Source organism: Heptranchias perlo, chromosome 21, assembly GCF_035084215.1.
Source record: "Heptranchias perlo isolate sHepPer1 chromosome 21, sHepPer1.hap1, whole genome shotgun sequence".
Taxonomy (NCBI): Eukaryota; Metazoa; Chordata; class Chondrichthyes; order Hexanchiformes; family Hexanchidae; genus Heptranchias; species Heptranchias perlo.
In genome coordinates, this window is record NC_090345.1 from 48,630,943 (window position 1) to 48,643,706 (window position 12,764).

General features: G+C 44.5%; 1 protein-coding gene across 5 annotated transcripts in view; it reads left to right on the plus strand.

Moving 5' to 3' along the window:
- mypn (myopalladin) overlaps nt 1-12,764 on the plus strand; it is a 441,574-nt gene that overhangs the window by 395,218 nt on the left and 33,592 nt on the right. For all 5 annotated transcript variants that reach the window (XR_010966743.1, XR_010966742.1, XM_068002628.1 and 2 more), the window contains exons 16-17: nt 2,442-2,565; nt 7,702-7,909. Coding sequence is in view for 3 of the 5 variants with exons in the window: in XM_068002628.1 (XP_067858729.1) it covers nt 2,442-2,565; nt 7,702-7,909 (332 nt within the window). In the remaining 2 variants the exon portion in view is untranslated. The remainder of the gene's footprint in view (nt 1-2,441; nt 2,566-7,701; nt 7,910-12,764) is intronic.

Genomic DNA, 12,764 nt, shown 5'->3' on the forward strand with positions numbered 1-12,764 from the left:
TATGATCATTGTTAGATAAATGTTCCCTAACTGTTAAGATTATTAACTAAGCCTGGCTCATTACTCATTACTAAACCTAGTATGGCCTACCCTCTTGTTGGTTCTAGAACATATTGCTCCAGAAAACTACCTTGAATGCATTCAAGAAATTCACTACCTTTCTGACTTGAGCTACTCTGTTCTCCCCAATCTATATGAAAATTAAAGTCTCCCATTAAAACAACTCTGCTTTTGCTACAAGCTTCTCTAATCTCTGAATCAATACATTCTGCCACTTCATTGCTGCTGTCTAGAGGCCTGTAGACAACTCCCTATATAGCTTTAAGTCCTCTCTTATTCCTCAATTCTAACCATAGAGTCTCCGCTGATTGCTTTCCTGTACCCATATCCTCTCTTACTAATGTTGTGATAGTATCTTTAATCAATAAGGCTACCCCTCCTCCTAGAATCATAGAATCTTACAGCACAGAAATAGGCCATTCGGCCCATCGTGCATGTGCTGGCTTTTTGAAAGAGCTGCCCAATTTAGTCCCACACCCAGCTTTTTCCCCATAACCCTGCAAATGAGTCCTCTTCAAATACATGTCCAATTGCCTTTTGAACGTTCCTATGGAATCTGCTCCCATTACCCTTTGAGGTAATGCGTTCCAGATCTTAACAGCCCTCTGTGAAAAAAAATTCTCCTCATTCTAGTTCTTTTGTCAATTACTTTAAATCTATGACCTCTGGTTACTGACCCACTTGCCAGAGGAAACAGTTTCTCCATATTTGCTCTATCAAAACCCTCATAATTTTGAATACCTCTATTAAATCTCCCCTTAATCTTCCCTGCTCCAAGGAGAACAATCCCAGCTTCTCCAATCTCTCCACATAACTGAAGTTCTTCATCCCTGGTATCATCCTGGTAAACCTCCTCTGTACTCTGTCCAAGGCCTTGACATTCTTCCTAAAATGTGGAGTCCAAAATTGTACACAATTGTCCTCTTCCAGATTCCCTATCCTTTCTGAAGACATTATAACCTGGAATATTTAACTCCCAATCATGACCAGCTTGCAGCCATGTCTCAGAAATGGCCATCAGGTCATACCTTCTAAGCTGTTTTTGAGCCTCTAATTCATTCATTTTATTTCTTATACTCCATGCATTAGTATATAAAACTCTTACTTGGGCAAGAGACCCTAACCTGCCCTTCTGCCCTGATGCTGTCTTTCTCACACAATTTAACTTAATTATCAAGAGGGGGAAGGGTGAATGTCGTGGGCATGAGCCAAATAACTGTGTCCACTTGGTTTCAACAGCCTGTTCTGGTAGAATTGCAGGCATCTATTTCTATATCATGCAGATAAACTGTTACATAGATAGCAACAATTGTTTACGGTTAACTGTGTTCCCTACCTTCCTCGAGTCTGATCGACTGCACTCACGTGGAGATAAATACGCCAACAGTCTATCCCCTGGCTTACCTCAATCGCAGAAGCTTCCATTTGGTCAATGTGCTGAATCTTATATGTGAATGCAAGGCACTCAAAGTCCAAATCTAACTCCTTTATTCACAGTCATTCATCTCAGGGATCTGAATATGGATGTTTCTTTTCCCCATTGACCTTGCCACAATTATGTAGCTTCTGCCCTTGCTGAATAACAGCAATAACCTTGATGAGAAGTAAAAGGTAAACACAGGAACATTGCACCAACAAAGAAAATGGATAGCTAATTAGAATTAGAAGCATAAACCTATAACTCAAGGAAGAAATCAGATTGGTAAAAAGATGACCAATAAATAGGAAGTAAACATAGGTAATGCTGAAGATAAATTAAGTTATTAAATCAATTTCACAATGGCCTAACAATTCAAAACTAACTTCTTACGACTAAGGTTGCTTTTGTTTGGAAATAGACCACTGTTCTCTCAGTGCATTTATTGAGGCTGACAGCAAATTTCACCACTTGCATTTTACAACAACAACAGCTTGCATTTACATAGCCCTGTTGTAGGGCTGGAGGAGATTACAGAGATAGAGAAGGGTGAGGCCATGGAGGGATTTGAAAACTAGGATGAGAATTTTAGAACCAAGGTGTTACCGGTACGGGAGCCAATGTAGGTCAGCGAGCACAGGAGTGATGGGTGAACGGGGCTTGGGATGAGTTAGGATATGGACAGCAGAGTTTTGGATGAGCTCAAGTTTACGGAGGGTGGAAGATGGGAACCTGGCCAGGCGAGCATTGGAATAGTGCAGTCTGGAGGTAACAAAGGCATGGATGTGAGTTTCAGCAGCAGATAAACTGAGGCAGGGGCGGAGACGGGTGATGATACGGAGGTGGAAGTAGGCGGTCGTGGTGATGGATCGGATATGTGGTCGGTAGCTCATCTCATAAAGAAATCAAGTGTATAATGTCTAATTGTCTATAGTAATTCAATTTGTGATGTATTGAATGACAGGACAAGGTCTCGTGTGTCAGAAGGCGAAGAACCTGTCCAGGAGCGTTTTTTCTGCCCCCATTTTCTTCAGGCGCCTGGTAACATGATAGCTCACGAAGGACAAATTTGCCGATTGGATTGCAAGGTACAAATTACAAATAATAGCTCAGATCATAGTATAAAGTGTGGCAAAATTGAAGCATTTTTGTCAACAATGTGTCGTGGTATTGGTTTCTTTTCTTTCTCTCAGTACATAAGGGGTTAAAAACCTGGTTAATTCACAAAAAAGTGGCCCAGCTTGTTTTGATGCATAACCAGAGGCTATTGTCAGGTCAGGCTCCATGGGAGGGGCAAAGCCATTTAATTCAAATACAAACATCTTGTGGGTTTTGTTTGTATGTATGAGTGATTGGCAGCTCTTTTCAAGTTTAAGAGACTCACATTTAAATTTGCTTTGCCCTGGTCATTTTTTGACACCTGGTTCTCTGCCATCTTATAAAATTCAGGAGTTCGTCTGCGAGTGAAAGATGGATGATCATTAAAAAAATCCCATAAAATCAATATTTACATTGCAGTTTAGTGCAGCAGATCTAACCTGACCAACTCGAGGAGTGACAGTTAAGTTTATAACCACTGGGAAATCTTATCATGTGATGTAAGTAGGAAGCCAAAATAGGGCTTTTCTGTTTGATCCCTGGCACATTACAAATTACCTAGATACTGGGCAGATAAAGGCATACTCTGGGGCCCAGGGAATGAGGGTTCAGCATTGCAGAAGTGGTCTCAGACCCTGAACAGGAGAAAAATATCTCGAGGAAAACATAACAGATGGTATCAAAGCTCGAATTAGTTGAAAACCATCTGAAATTTTTATCTTAGTTAGAAACTGAGCGTTCGGAATTTCCGATAGAACTGGTACCCATATGATAGTGAGGACACTTCCCTGTTGCTTTATGGTGAATTGTAGCAGATATTTGTGGAACACCATCGATTGGTACTGTGAAGAAACCAGTTACTGTGAAACTGCTGAACAGTTTTCTCACATCACTTTGTGTTAAACAGTCCTTTGCGTGTGTACATGTGAGGTTAGATATTAAGGGATGGTAAATCATAGGCTGCGTGTGCGTGATTCACTGATAATATGCTTTTGGATGCGAGGCTATGCATCAGGAGCCTGCAAGCGGAAAATTTACCCTATTAAGTCATCATGCACATCAATGCAATGCTATTATAGAGAGAAAAAGTAAAAAATTACAAAGGTTAGATGACTGAAATAACAACAGAAAATGCTGGAAATACACAGCATCTAACAAGAGAAAAGATGGTTTCTGGCAAAGGATCTGTCCCCAGATCATCCATTCATCTTTTCTCTTTTCAGATTTTATATGGACCTGTTCGATATTTCCAAAAGCTCAAAAACAGGTTCTGCAGTTCATGCTCCAACTTATTTTGAAATTATTTGGAAAAACAAACTTATAATTATTGTTGTAGCCTAAGGAAAGACATGCTTCAAGTTGCTGCACAGATTACTTGAGAGAATCATCCTGGGAGATTCTCCATGGTGGACATACTGATACTGCAGCATGCTGAGAACTGTAGGCCAGATGTAATTGTTACGTATCTTCAGCTGACAGAGTAATAGTTCTGGAAAGAATATCAACCCAAATTCTAGGCTTCACGGAGACTGAGGCCTTTGAGTAAAAACATAAATGAAGATAGTCACAGACATAAAGGGGGTGATTTTAGGAGGCAATTGCGGGTGCGTTGGAGGCGGGGGGTCTCTGAAAATCGCATCAGTCCCGTTCGGGTTCGGAAGCTGGCTTCAACCTAATAACTTCCGAGTTTCCCAGGGACCCACCTGTGTGCGTGCGGGCAACCCAAAAACAGAAGTCCTACCGGCAATTAAAGTCGGCAGGTTGACAGTTAAAGAGCCAAATGTACCTCATTGAGGTATTTAAGGTACTTTACCTGTGACAGATTCAGTACTTAGAAAGATTTTTAACTTATCTGGGCGGCTTGCCCACCACTTCTGATTCACGCCTGGTGAAACCACACGTGAAGAGTAGGATCAGGGAACAAGAAACTAAATAAATTAAATAAAAAACCATGGAAGGAAGTGAAAACACTAAGTGAACCTACCTTTGCACCCTGCTCTGATGTCCGATGTCTCCCGCTCCCCACCAAGTCCCCCTCTTCACCCCCCCGATCTTGCTCCGATGTCCCCCTCTTCACCCCCCCAATCTTGCCCCAATGTCCCCCTCTTCACCCCCCCGATCTTGCCCCGATGTCCCCCTCTTCACCCCCCGATCTTTTTTTTTTATTCGTTCATGGGATGTGGGTGTCGCTGGCGAGGCCGGCATTTATTGCCCATCCCTAATTGCCCTTGAGAAGGTGGTGGTGAGCCGCCTTCTTGAACCGCTGCAGTCCGTGTGGTGACGGTTCTCCCACAGTGCTGTTTGGAAGGGAGTTCCAGGATTTTGACCCAGCGACAATGAAGGAACGGCGATATATTTCCAAGTCGGGCTGGTGTGTGACTTGGAGGGGAACGTGCAGGTGGTGTTGTTCCCATGTGCCTGCTGCTCTTGTCCTTCTAGGTGGTAGAGGTCGTGGGTTTGGGAGGTGCTGTCGAAGAAGCCTTGGCGAGTTGCTGCAGTGCATCCTGTGGATGGTACACACTGCAGCCACAGTGCGCCGGTGGTGAATGGAGTGAATGTTTAGGGTGGTGGATGGGGTGCCAATCAAGCGGGCTGCTTTGTCCTGGATGGTGTCGAGCTTCTTGAGTGTTGTTGGAGCTGCACTCATCCAGGCAAGTGGAGAGTATTCCATCACACTCCTGACTTGTGCCTTGTAGATGGTGGAAAGGCTTTGGGGAGTCAGGAGGTGGGGCCTGGAAGGGTAGATGTATCACTGTAGGCTAGAATTCTCCTCACTCTGCTCCAGATAACAGAAAGGGTGCACTCTTGAGTGTCCCTAAGTATTGGCTCTTGTGCCCAGGCTTTCTGGACTTGGGTTAATGGGGATGACCCTACAAGGAGAGAGTTTGCATTCGATGCCTATGGAAAATAAAAACTGTATCTGTGTAGATTTCTCAGTAACTTGATTCGGAGACTTGAACATGGTGATGGAGGTCGACACCAGTCAGATATCTAAATTATTTTTTAAAAACAAGACGAAGGATACCAGTGCTCGGGAATGGAAAAATGTTTCCAGTTTGGTATTCAGTGTCACCATCAAGGTCAGGTATAGTTAGCCAGATGCAAAGTAAACCTTCCTCTACTCTTATCTAACAATGTTCCTTAATCTGAACATCAGCAAACACCCTACTTCTTCTGTCAAGTTTCTGATTGCTACATAGTAACATAGTCTCTTGGTAGCCAATTGGTGGTGATTAGTGACAAACTGGAAAGTTTTGTAGTCCTGTACCCAATAGGAACTGGTTGAACGCATTTCATATCACACCTTTACATTAATAGAATATTGAGACTTCCATTTATTGGTCTGGGCCGGATTTAAACCCTGACGCCAGGAGGATGTTGTACTAACTTTCTTTGCCGCCCAATTTGTGATTAACTATTTATTATTTTATTTTTATAAGGTACAGCACAAGATATTTATATTTCTGACATCAGCTGCATTAAGGCCCTCTTATCTACACAGTGTTGTGACCACATTTTCCCCAAAGATTGTGGAAAGAATTGTAATGTTGAGCACTAGCAGTGCAGAGCCACTCCGGATTTCTCAGGGCAGATCCCTCCCGAAGGCCATAGCAGAAACTTTGTAGGTCAGGTCAAGTTGAGGGCCACAGCATCAGGTGGGTCAGATTGAGGGCCGCAGCATCACCTGGGTCAGATTGAGGGTTACAGCATCACGTGGGTCAGATTGAGGGCCACAGCATCAGGTGGGTCAGATTGAGGGCCACAGCATCACGTGGGTCAGATTGAGGGTCACAGCATCAGTTGGGTCAGATTGAGGGTCACAGCATCAGGTGGGTCAGATTGAGGGTCACAGCATCACGTGGGTCAGATTGAGGGTCACAGCATCAGGTGGGTCAGATTGAGGGTCACAGCATCAGGTGGGTCAGATTGAGGGCCACAGCATCAGGTGGGTCAGATTGAGGGCCACAGCATCAGGTGGGTCAGATTGAGGGTCACAGCATCAGGTGGGTCAGATTGAGGGTCACAGCATCACGTGGGTCAGATTGAGGGTCACAGCATCAGGTGGGTCAGATTGAGGGTCACAGCATCACGTGGGTCAGATTGAGGGTCACAGCATCAGGTGGGTCAGATTGAGGGCCACAGCATCAGGTGGGTCAGATTGAGGGTCACAGCATCAGGTGGGTCAGATTGAGGGCCACAGCATCAGGTGGGTCAGATTGAGGGCCACAGCATCAGGTGGGTCAGATTGAGGGCCACAGCATCAGGTGGGTCAGATTGAGGGTCACAGCATCAGGTGGGTCAGATTGAGGGTCACAGCATCACGTGGGTCAGATTGAGGGTCACAGCATCACGTGGGTCAGATTGAGGGCCACAATTCCTTGCAATATTTTATAATTTCTAGCCTTCTGTTACTAATGGAGCAATGATTCGAAAATCAAAAAGAATTGCAGAACTGGGTCGATGCAGAAAATACATTAATGTTTAGGGGACAAGGGATAAATATTTAATACCTTTCACAACATGTTGAAAATAAATTCTATTTTGAAATTCTTTCTTATTAAATCATGTAGAAGTAAATTTTGTGAGTTAGCATTCCCGGCACACAACTTCGAACAAAAGCAGGACCATCAGGAAATGGGGTGCAGAAGTTGGCATGTCCTGAGTGATCTGCCATCCAACAGTTACCAGTTGGTAACTGTTTGGTAAACTTTGTGGTTTTTGTTGGTTAAGCTCCAGCAGCATTGCCGTGCACACCTGACGGTGTCCTACCTCTGCCCATTTGCACCAGAGCTGTCTAGATTTGGGTAAGTGGGATGCGCCCCTACAGAGAAAGTGTGCATTCCATTTGGGAAAACAGAAACCCTACAGATGGATGTAGACTTCTCAATAGCTTGATTTAGAGACTCTCAAACATAGCAATGGGTTTTGGCGAATCCTATCTGGTGAGTGTGAGCTCCTAATATATATCCCAGGGTTCAGTTGTGTATTACAAGGATATCTATCTGAAAAGCTTAGCTGTTGTCTGTCAGAAAATAAGAGGCAGGTTTCTCTGTACTTTGTGCAGACACAGCACCTCTACGTTCAAGAGAATTGCACTGTATTAAACATTTTCCCTTTTTCATCAGGTGAGTGGGCTGCCAAATCCTGACCTTATGTGGCTACTGAATGGTAAACCTATCTCGCCAGATGTTACCCACAAGATGCTGGTGCGTGAAAATGGAATTCACTCCCTCTTAATTGATCCTCTTACAGCAAGAGACGCGGGGATTTACACATGCATTGCAACAAACAAAGCAGGACAACATTCATTTAGTTTGGAGCTGTCTGTTGTAGGTAAGGTATTCCTCTTGCATGATGACATAACTCAATCAAAAAGTTATCCATTATTCTCGTATAAACCACCTGAACTTGCCAATGAGGCTCCTACCTAGCAATCACTTGATGGTGATAGTGACTTGTATCTGTTATTATTGTCTTATTTATATCCGTATCATTACAAATGCTAAAAATATAACATTATGTAGATGTTCAACGGCTGTGCAATGCCAAATTTTTTGAAAAATAATTTTTTGTTACATTTCATTTATATTTTAGGATGTTCATGCTACAGGTGTAGCATCAATTCGAAGCAACTTCTCTTTCTACTGATGCTACAGTTATAGTGTAAATATAGCCTGAACCTGGAGTCGAGGCCTGACCTGATACTGGAGTGAGACTTGACTTCACTTCAGGCTCAGTTTGGGCCTTGGCACCTGAGGGCTAGTTTCCTGATGTTGCACTTGGGGAGTTGCTGCCCCACTTGAAGTGAGAGAGGCCCATGAAATCAGGAATGTAGGCCCCAACACACTCAGTGCTGAACTCCTGATTACACAGAGAATTTTCTTTTATGCTTTGGAGGCTGTGCTACAGGCCTCATTAGAGCCACAAAATGAGTTCAGTATTCCATTGATGCACATCTTCTACAGCAGCAATGTGGTTGGCAGTAGTCACCTCACAGCTGAAAGCACAGTGCTCAGTAAGGGCATTCCATTGGGCTTGTTAATGGCTGTCCTGGATTTGGAGGAGGGAGACGACTTGCACCTCAGGTGTCCATCCACAGGCAGCCCAGAATTTACAGTTCCCGACCCAGGCAGAACTACTTGGCAATGTCTTAAGAAACCTGCAATCACCATCTATGCTTCACCGAGTTGTGCCGTCTACTGGAACCTGACCTACAGACTACATCTGGCACATGGACAGCCCTGCCTGTTGTGGTGAAAGTCACCATCACATTGAGCTTTTATGGCACTTTCCCCTTGGAGAGGGCCCAGCACTTCTGCCAAGTGGTTGGGATTCCATATGTGCAGGGCCTCATTGATGGCACTAATGGAGCCATCAAGGTGCCTGACAATAATCACATGGTATAGAGAATTGGACAATATTCCATTCCATCAACATCTGGTTGGTCTCAAGCCATCACAACAGAATAATGTAGGTGACAATAAGATACCTGGCGGGTAGATGATGCTTTTCATCCGGTTACAGCTCACAATGCGAGCACTATTTAAACAAGCAAGCAGACTGGACAATTGGCAGCTGGGGAAACAAGTCATGAACCCCTTGCTGCTCTGACCATTAACACAAGTCATGAACCCCTTGCTGCTCTGACCATTAACACAAGTCATGAACCCCTTGCTGCTCTGACCGTTAACACAAGTCATGAACCCCTTGCTGCTCTGACCGTTAACATAAGTCATGAACTCCTTGCTGCTCTGACCGTTAACACAAGTCATGAACCCCTTGCTGCTCTGACCCTTAACACAAGTCATGAACTCCTTGCTGCTCTGACCGTTAACACAAGTCATGAACCCCTTGCTGCTCTGACCATTAACACAAGTCATGAACCCCTTGCTGCTCTGACCATTAACACAAGTCATGAACCCCTTGCTGCTCTGACCATTAACACAAGTCATGAACCCCTTGCTGCTCTGACCGTTAACACAAGTCATGAACTCCTTGCTGCTCTGACCATTAACACAAGTCATGAACCCCTTGCTGCTCTGACCATTAACACAAGTCATGAACCCCTTGCTGCTCTGACCATTAACACAAGTCATAAACCCCTTGCTGCTCTGACCATTAACACAAGTCATGAACCCCTTGCTGCTCTGACCATTAACACAAGTCATAAACCCCTTGCTGCTCTGACCATTAACACAAGTCATGAACCCCTTGCTGCTCTGACCATTAACATGTCAGGAACCCCCAGACCAAGGCAGAGAGAAAGTGCAATGAAGATCATGTATCCACCTGAATTCTGCAGGAACATACGATCGAGATGTTGAAGCAGCACTTCCACTATCTGGACAGATCAGCCGGTTATCTACTCTACATTTCCTAGAAACATCTGTATCTACTGTGTGCTGCATAATTCTGTCATTCTTAGGGGAGGCCCCATGCAGTCAGAGGGGCTGGAGGTTGGGCCAAGAGCCTTGTCTTGGCTAGAGGAGGAGGAAGGCTCTCTGGGCGAGACTGGTGCAAGGCCAGGTAGACTGGTTTGTCAAAGACTGATTGACAGTATTTCCTGTTAAAAGCAGCACTTGAGCCACTATATAAACAGTCTTATGGGCCGCACTGTACATGCTGGTCCCCTAGCAGTATGCTGGCCTGAATCTCTCTGCATTTACAGCCTACGTGTTAGCCCCTAAAACTAACATTCATATGTTCCTTCTTTTCAAAATATCAAACATTCCAAAGAAGGTGCAACCAGTTTCTTTCCTTACCCCCACATGTATGTCCCTCCATCAGTGTTTACTCGGTAATAGTGTATGGTGTGTGTTGTCCACTTTCTAATCTTGTGCTTCTTCTTTGTGGCATCTCAGTGGGAGGAGCAAGTAAGGAGGCAAGCTATTGCACCTCAGTAGAGTCGCTCTGACTCACCTGTGATGAATGCCATGTTTCTGCCAACTTGTGAGATGTCCTGTGCTGGCTGGCTGCTCCTGTCCTGGACTTGCCTCTTTTGCAGTCATCTGAGTGGCTGGCTGGGAGGAGTGGATTGGTCATCAACCTGAAAGGCCAGGTTCCATTTGTCTCCCCTCCGCCCTGCTGGCTGGGCCTTGCAGATGACCAGGAATCTTTGTGGCAGTAAACAGCATGGAACCTGCAATCAAAGGTCTTTTCAAGCCAATCCACAGGCTTCTGTAGATCATAAGTGATTGTCTCCTGTGATTTGGAGCCCTAGTCCTCAATAGAGGCAGACACAGTATTGGTGAGCAACACTGCATCAATGCTTGAATCCTCTGTCTTCGACGGCTCCCCTGCAGTTTTCCCTAGAGTTACCACTCACTTCCTGGTGCTGTGTTGATTCCTAATACCTTCTTGCATGCTTACACAGATGTCATAGCAGCACCATTCCATGCAGGGAGCTCTGAAGATTCTCAAAGGACTGCGTGAAGAGCTTCTGCTGATTAATCAGTATATTATGTAGCCCCAGTTAGGTACAAGTCCATGGGGCCTACGCCAGCTGCCCGTCTGGTTCCATCGCTCCTTTCCTCTCTTTGCTGTTCTTCATCTGCTACCTCCACTCACTCCTCCTCACTGGTGCTCAGTGCTTCATCAGGCTTCCAGCTCCACGGGGTCAATTTTAACTCTCGTCGCCTTACGAAAACCAGGGTAAGGGTACAATTGCGTGCATTAATGATCAATAATGATCACACGATGCTGCAATCCCATCCAGCCCCTGTTCAAAGCACTAAGTAGCCACTTACGACTTTGAAATAGTCCATTTTACAACAGAATGGCTGTTTGTTGAGCAGTTCAATTGTGCAAATGGAGTACAAGAGTCATAGGGAATCCTGTTTCAGTGATTGGGGATTTGAAATTCTGCTCCAAATAGCGACGGACCACAGGGATACAATTTATGGGATGGAGGATAGTCCCCACCCCTACCCAGAATCATCTGGTTCTCCAGGCATGAGAAGAAACTGCTGAGTGAGTGAAAAATCGTGAATCAATCAATCAAGATCTATGATGTGGAGATGCCGGTGATGGACTGGGGTTGACAATTGTAAACAATTTTACAACACCAAGTTATAGTCCAGCAATTTTATTTTAAATTCACAAGCTTTCGGAGGCTATCAGGAAGGAGGAAGCCTCCGAAAGCTTGTGAATTTAAAATAAAATTGCTGGACTATAACTTGGTGTTGTAAAATCAAGATCTAGGCAGATAAGAATATAAGAACATAAGAAATAGGAGCAGGAGTAGGCCAATCGGCCCCTCGAGCCTGCTCCGCCATTCAATAAGATCATGGCTGATCTGATCCTAACCTCAAATCTAAATTCATGTCCAATTTCCTGCCCACTCCCTGTAACCCCCGTCCATGATAAGATGGGAGACCTGAAGTATTCTACAAAGGCAAGTCATTAGATATGAAAATTCATGACACACAAGATAGCCTTCAACTACATGAATGGTCATTCGCTGCTTGTGGAACCAGAGTTTAAAAACCCCTTCCCCCATTTGAGGAGGCTACCTTGGAAATCATTACCAGGGCAAGCATAGAGGGAGTAGGAGAGGGAGTGGGGAAGCAGTTCACATGCTGGTTATAAATCAGCATTCTCATTGCATCATAGGTGCTAAGAACACTGCAAGACTTCGCAAACTGGATTTAAATAGCAATTAATCTGGCATTTAGAAATTAAACAACACTAACGCATGAATTCAGCTCCACAATACAGACAAGCCACTTCATGCCAGGAATAAGATAAGGCCAGATAAATTATGTGTCCTACAGCGCTCATACAATTACTCAGCCTTAATGGGACTGATTTTCCTTTGTTTTGTGCTCCAGATATGTCTATTTTCTGGGAACAAAGCAGAGGGAAATGGAGGCAGAAACCCATTACGCTGAGTCACAGTCTTTTTAAGAACATTAGAAATAGGAGCAGGAGTAGGCCATACGGCCCTTCGAGCCTGCTCCGCCATTCAATCAGATCATGACTGATCTTCAACCTCAACTCCACTTTCCTACCTGATCCCCATATCCCTTGATTCCCCTTGAGTCCAAAAAATTATCTATCTCAGCCTTCAATATATTCAACGGCTCAGCATCCACAGCCCTCTGGGGTAGAAAATTCCAAAGATTCACAACCCACTGAGTGAAGAAATGACTCCTCATCTCAGTCGTAAAAGGCCAACCCCTTATCCTGC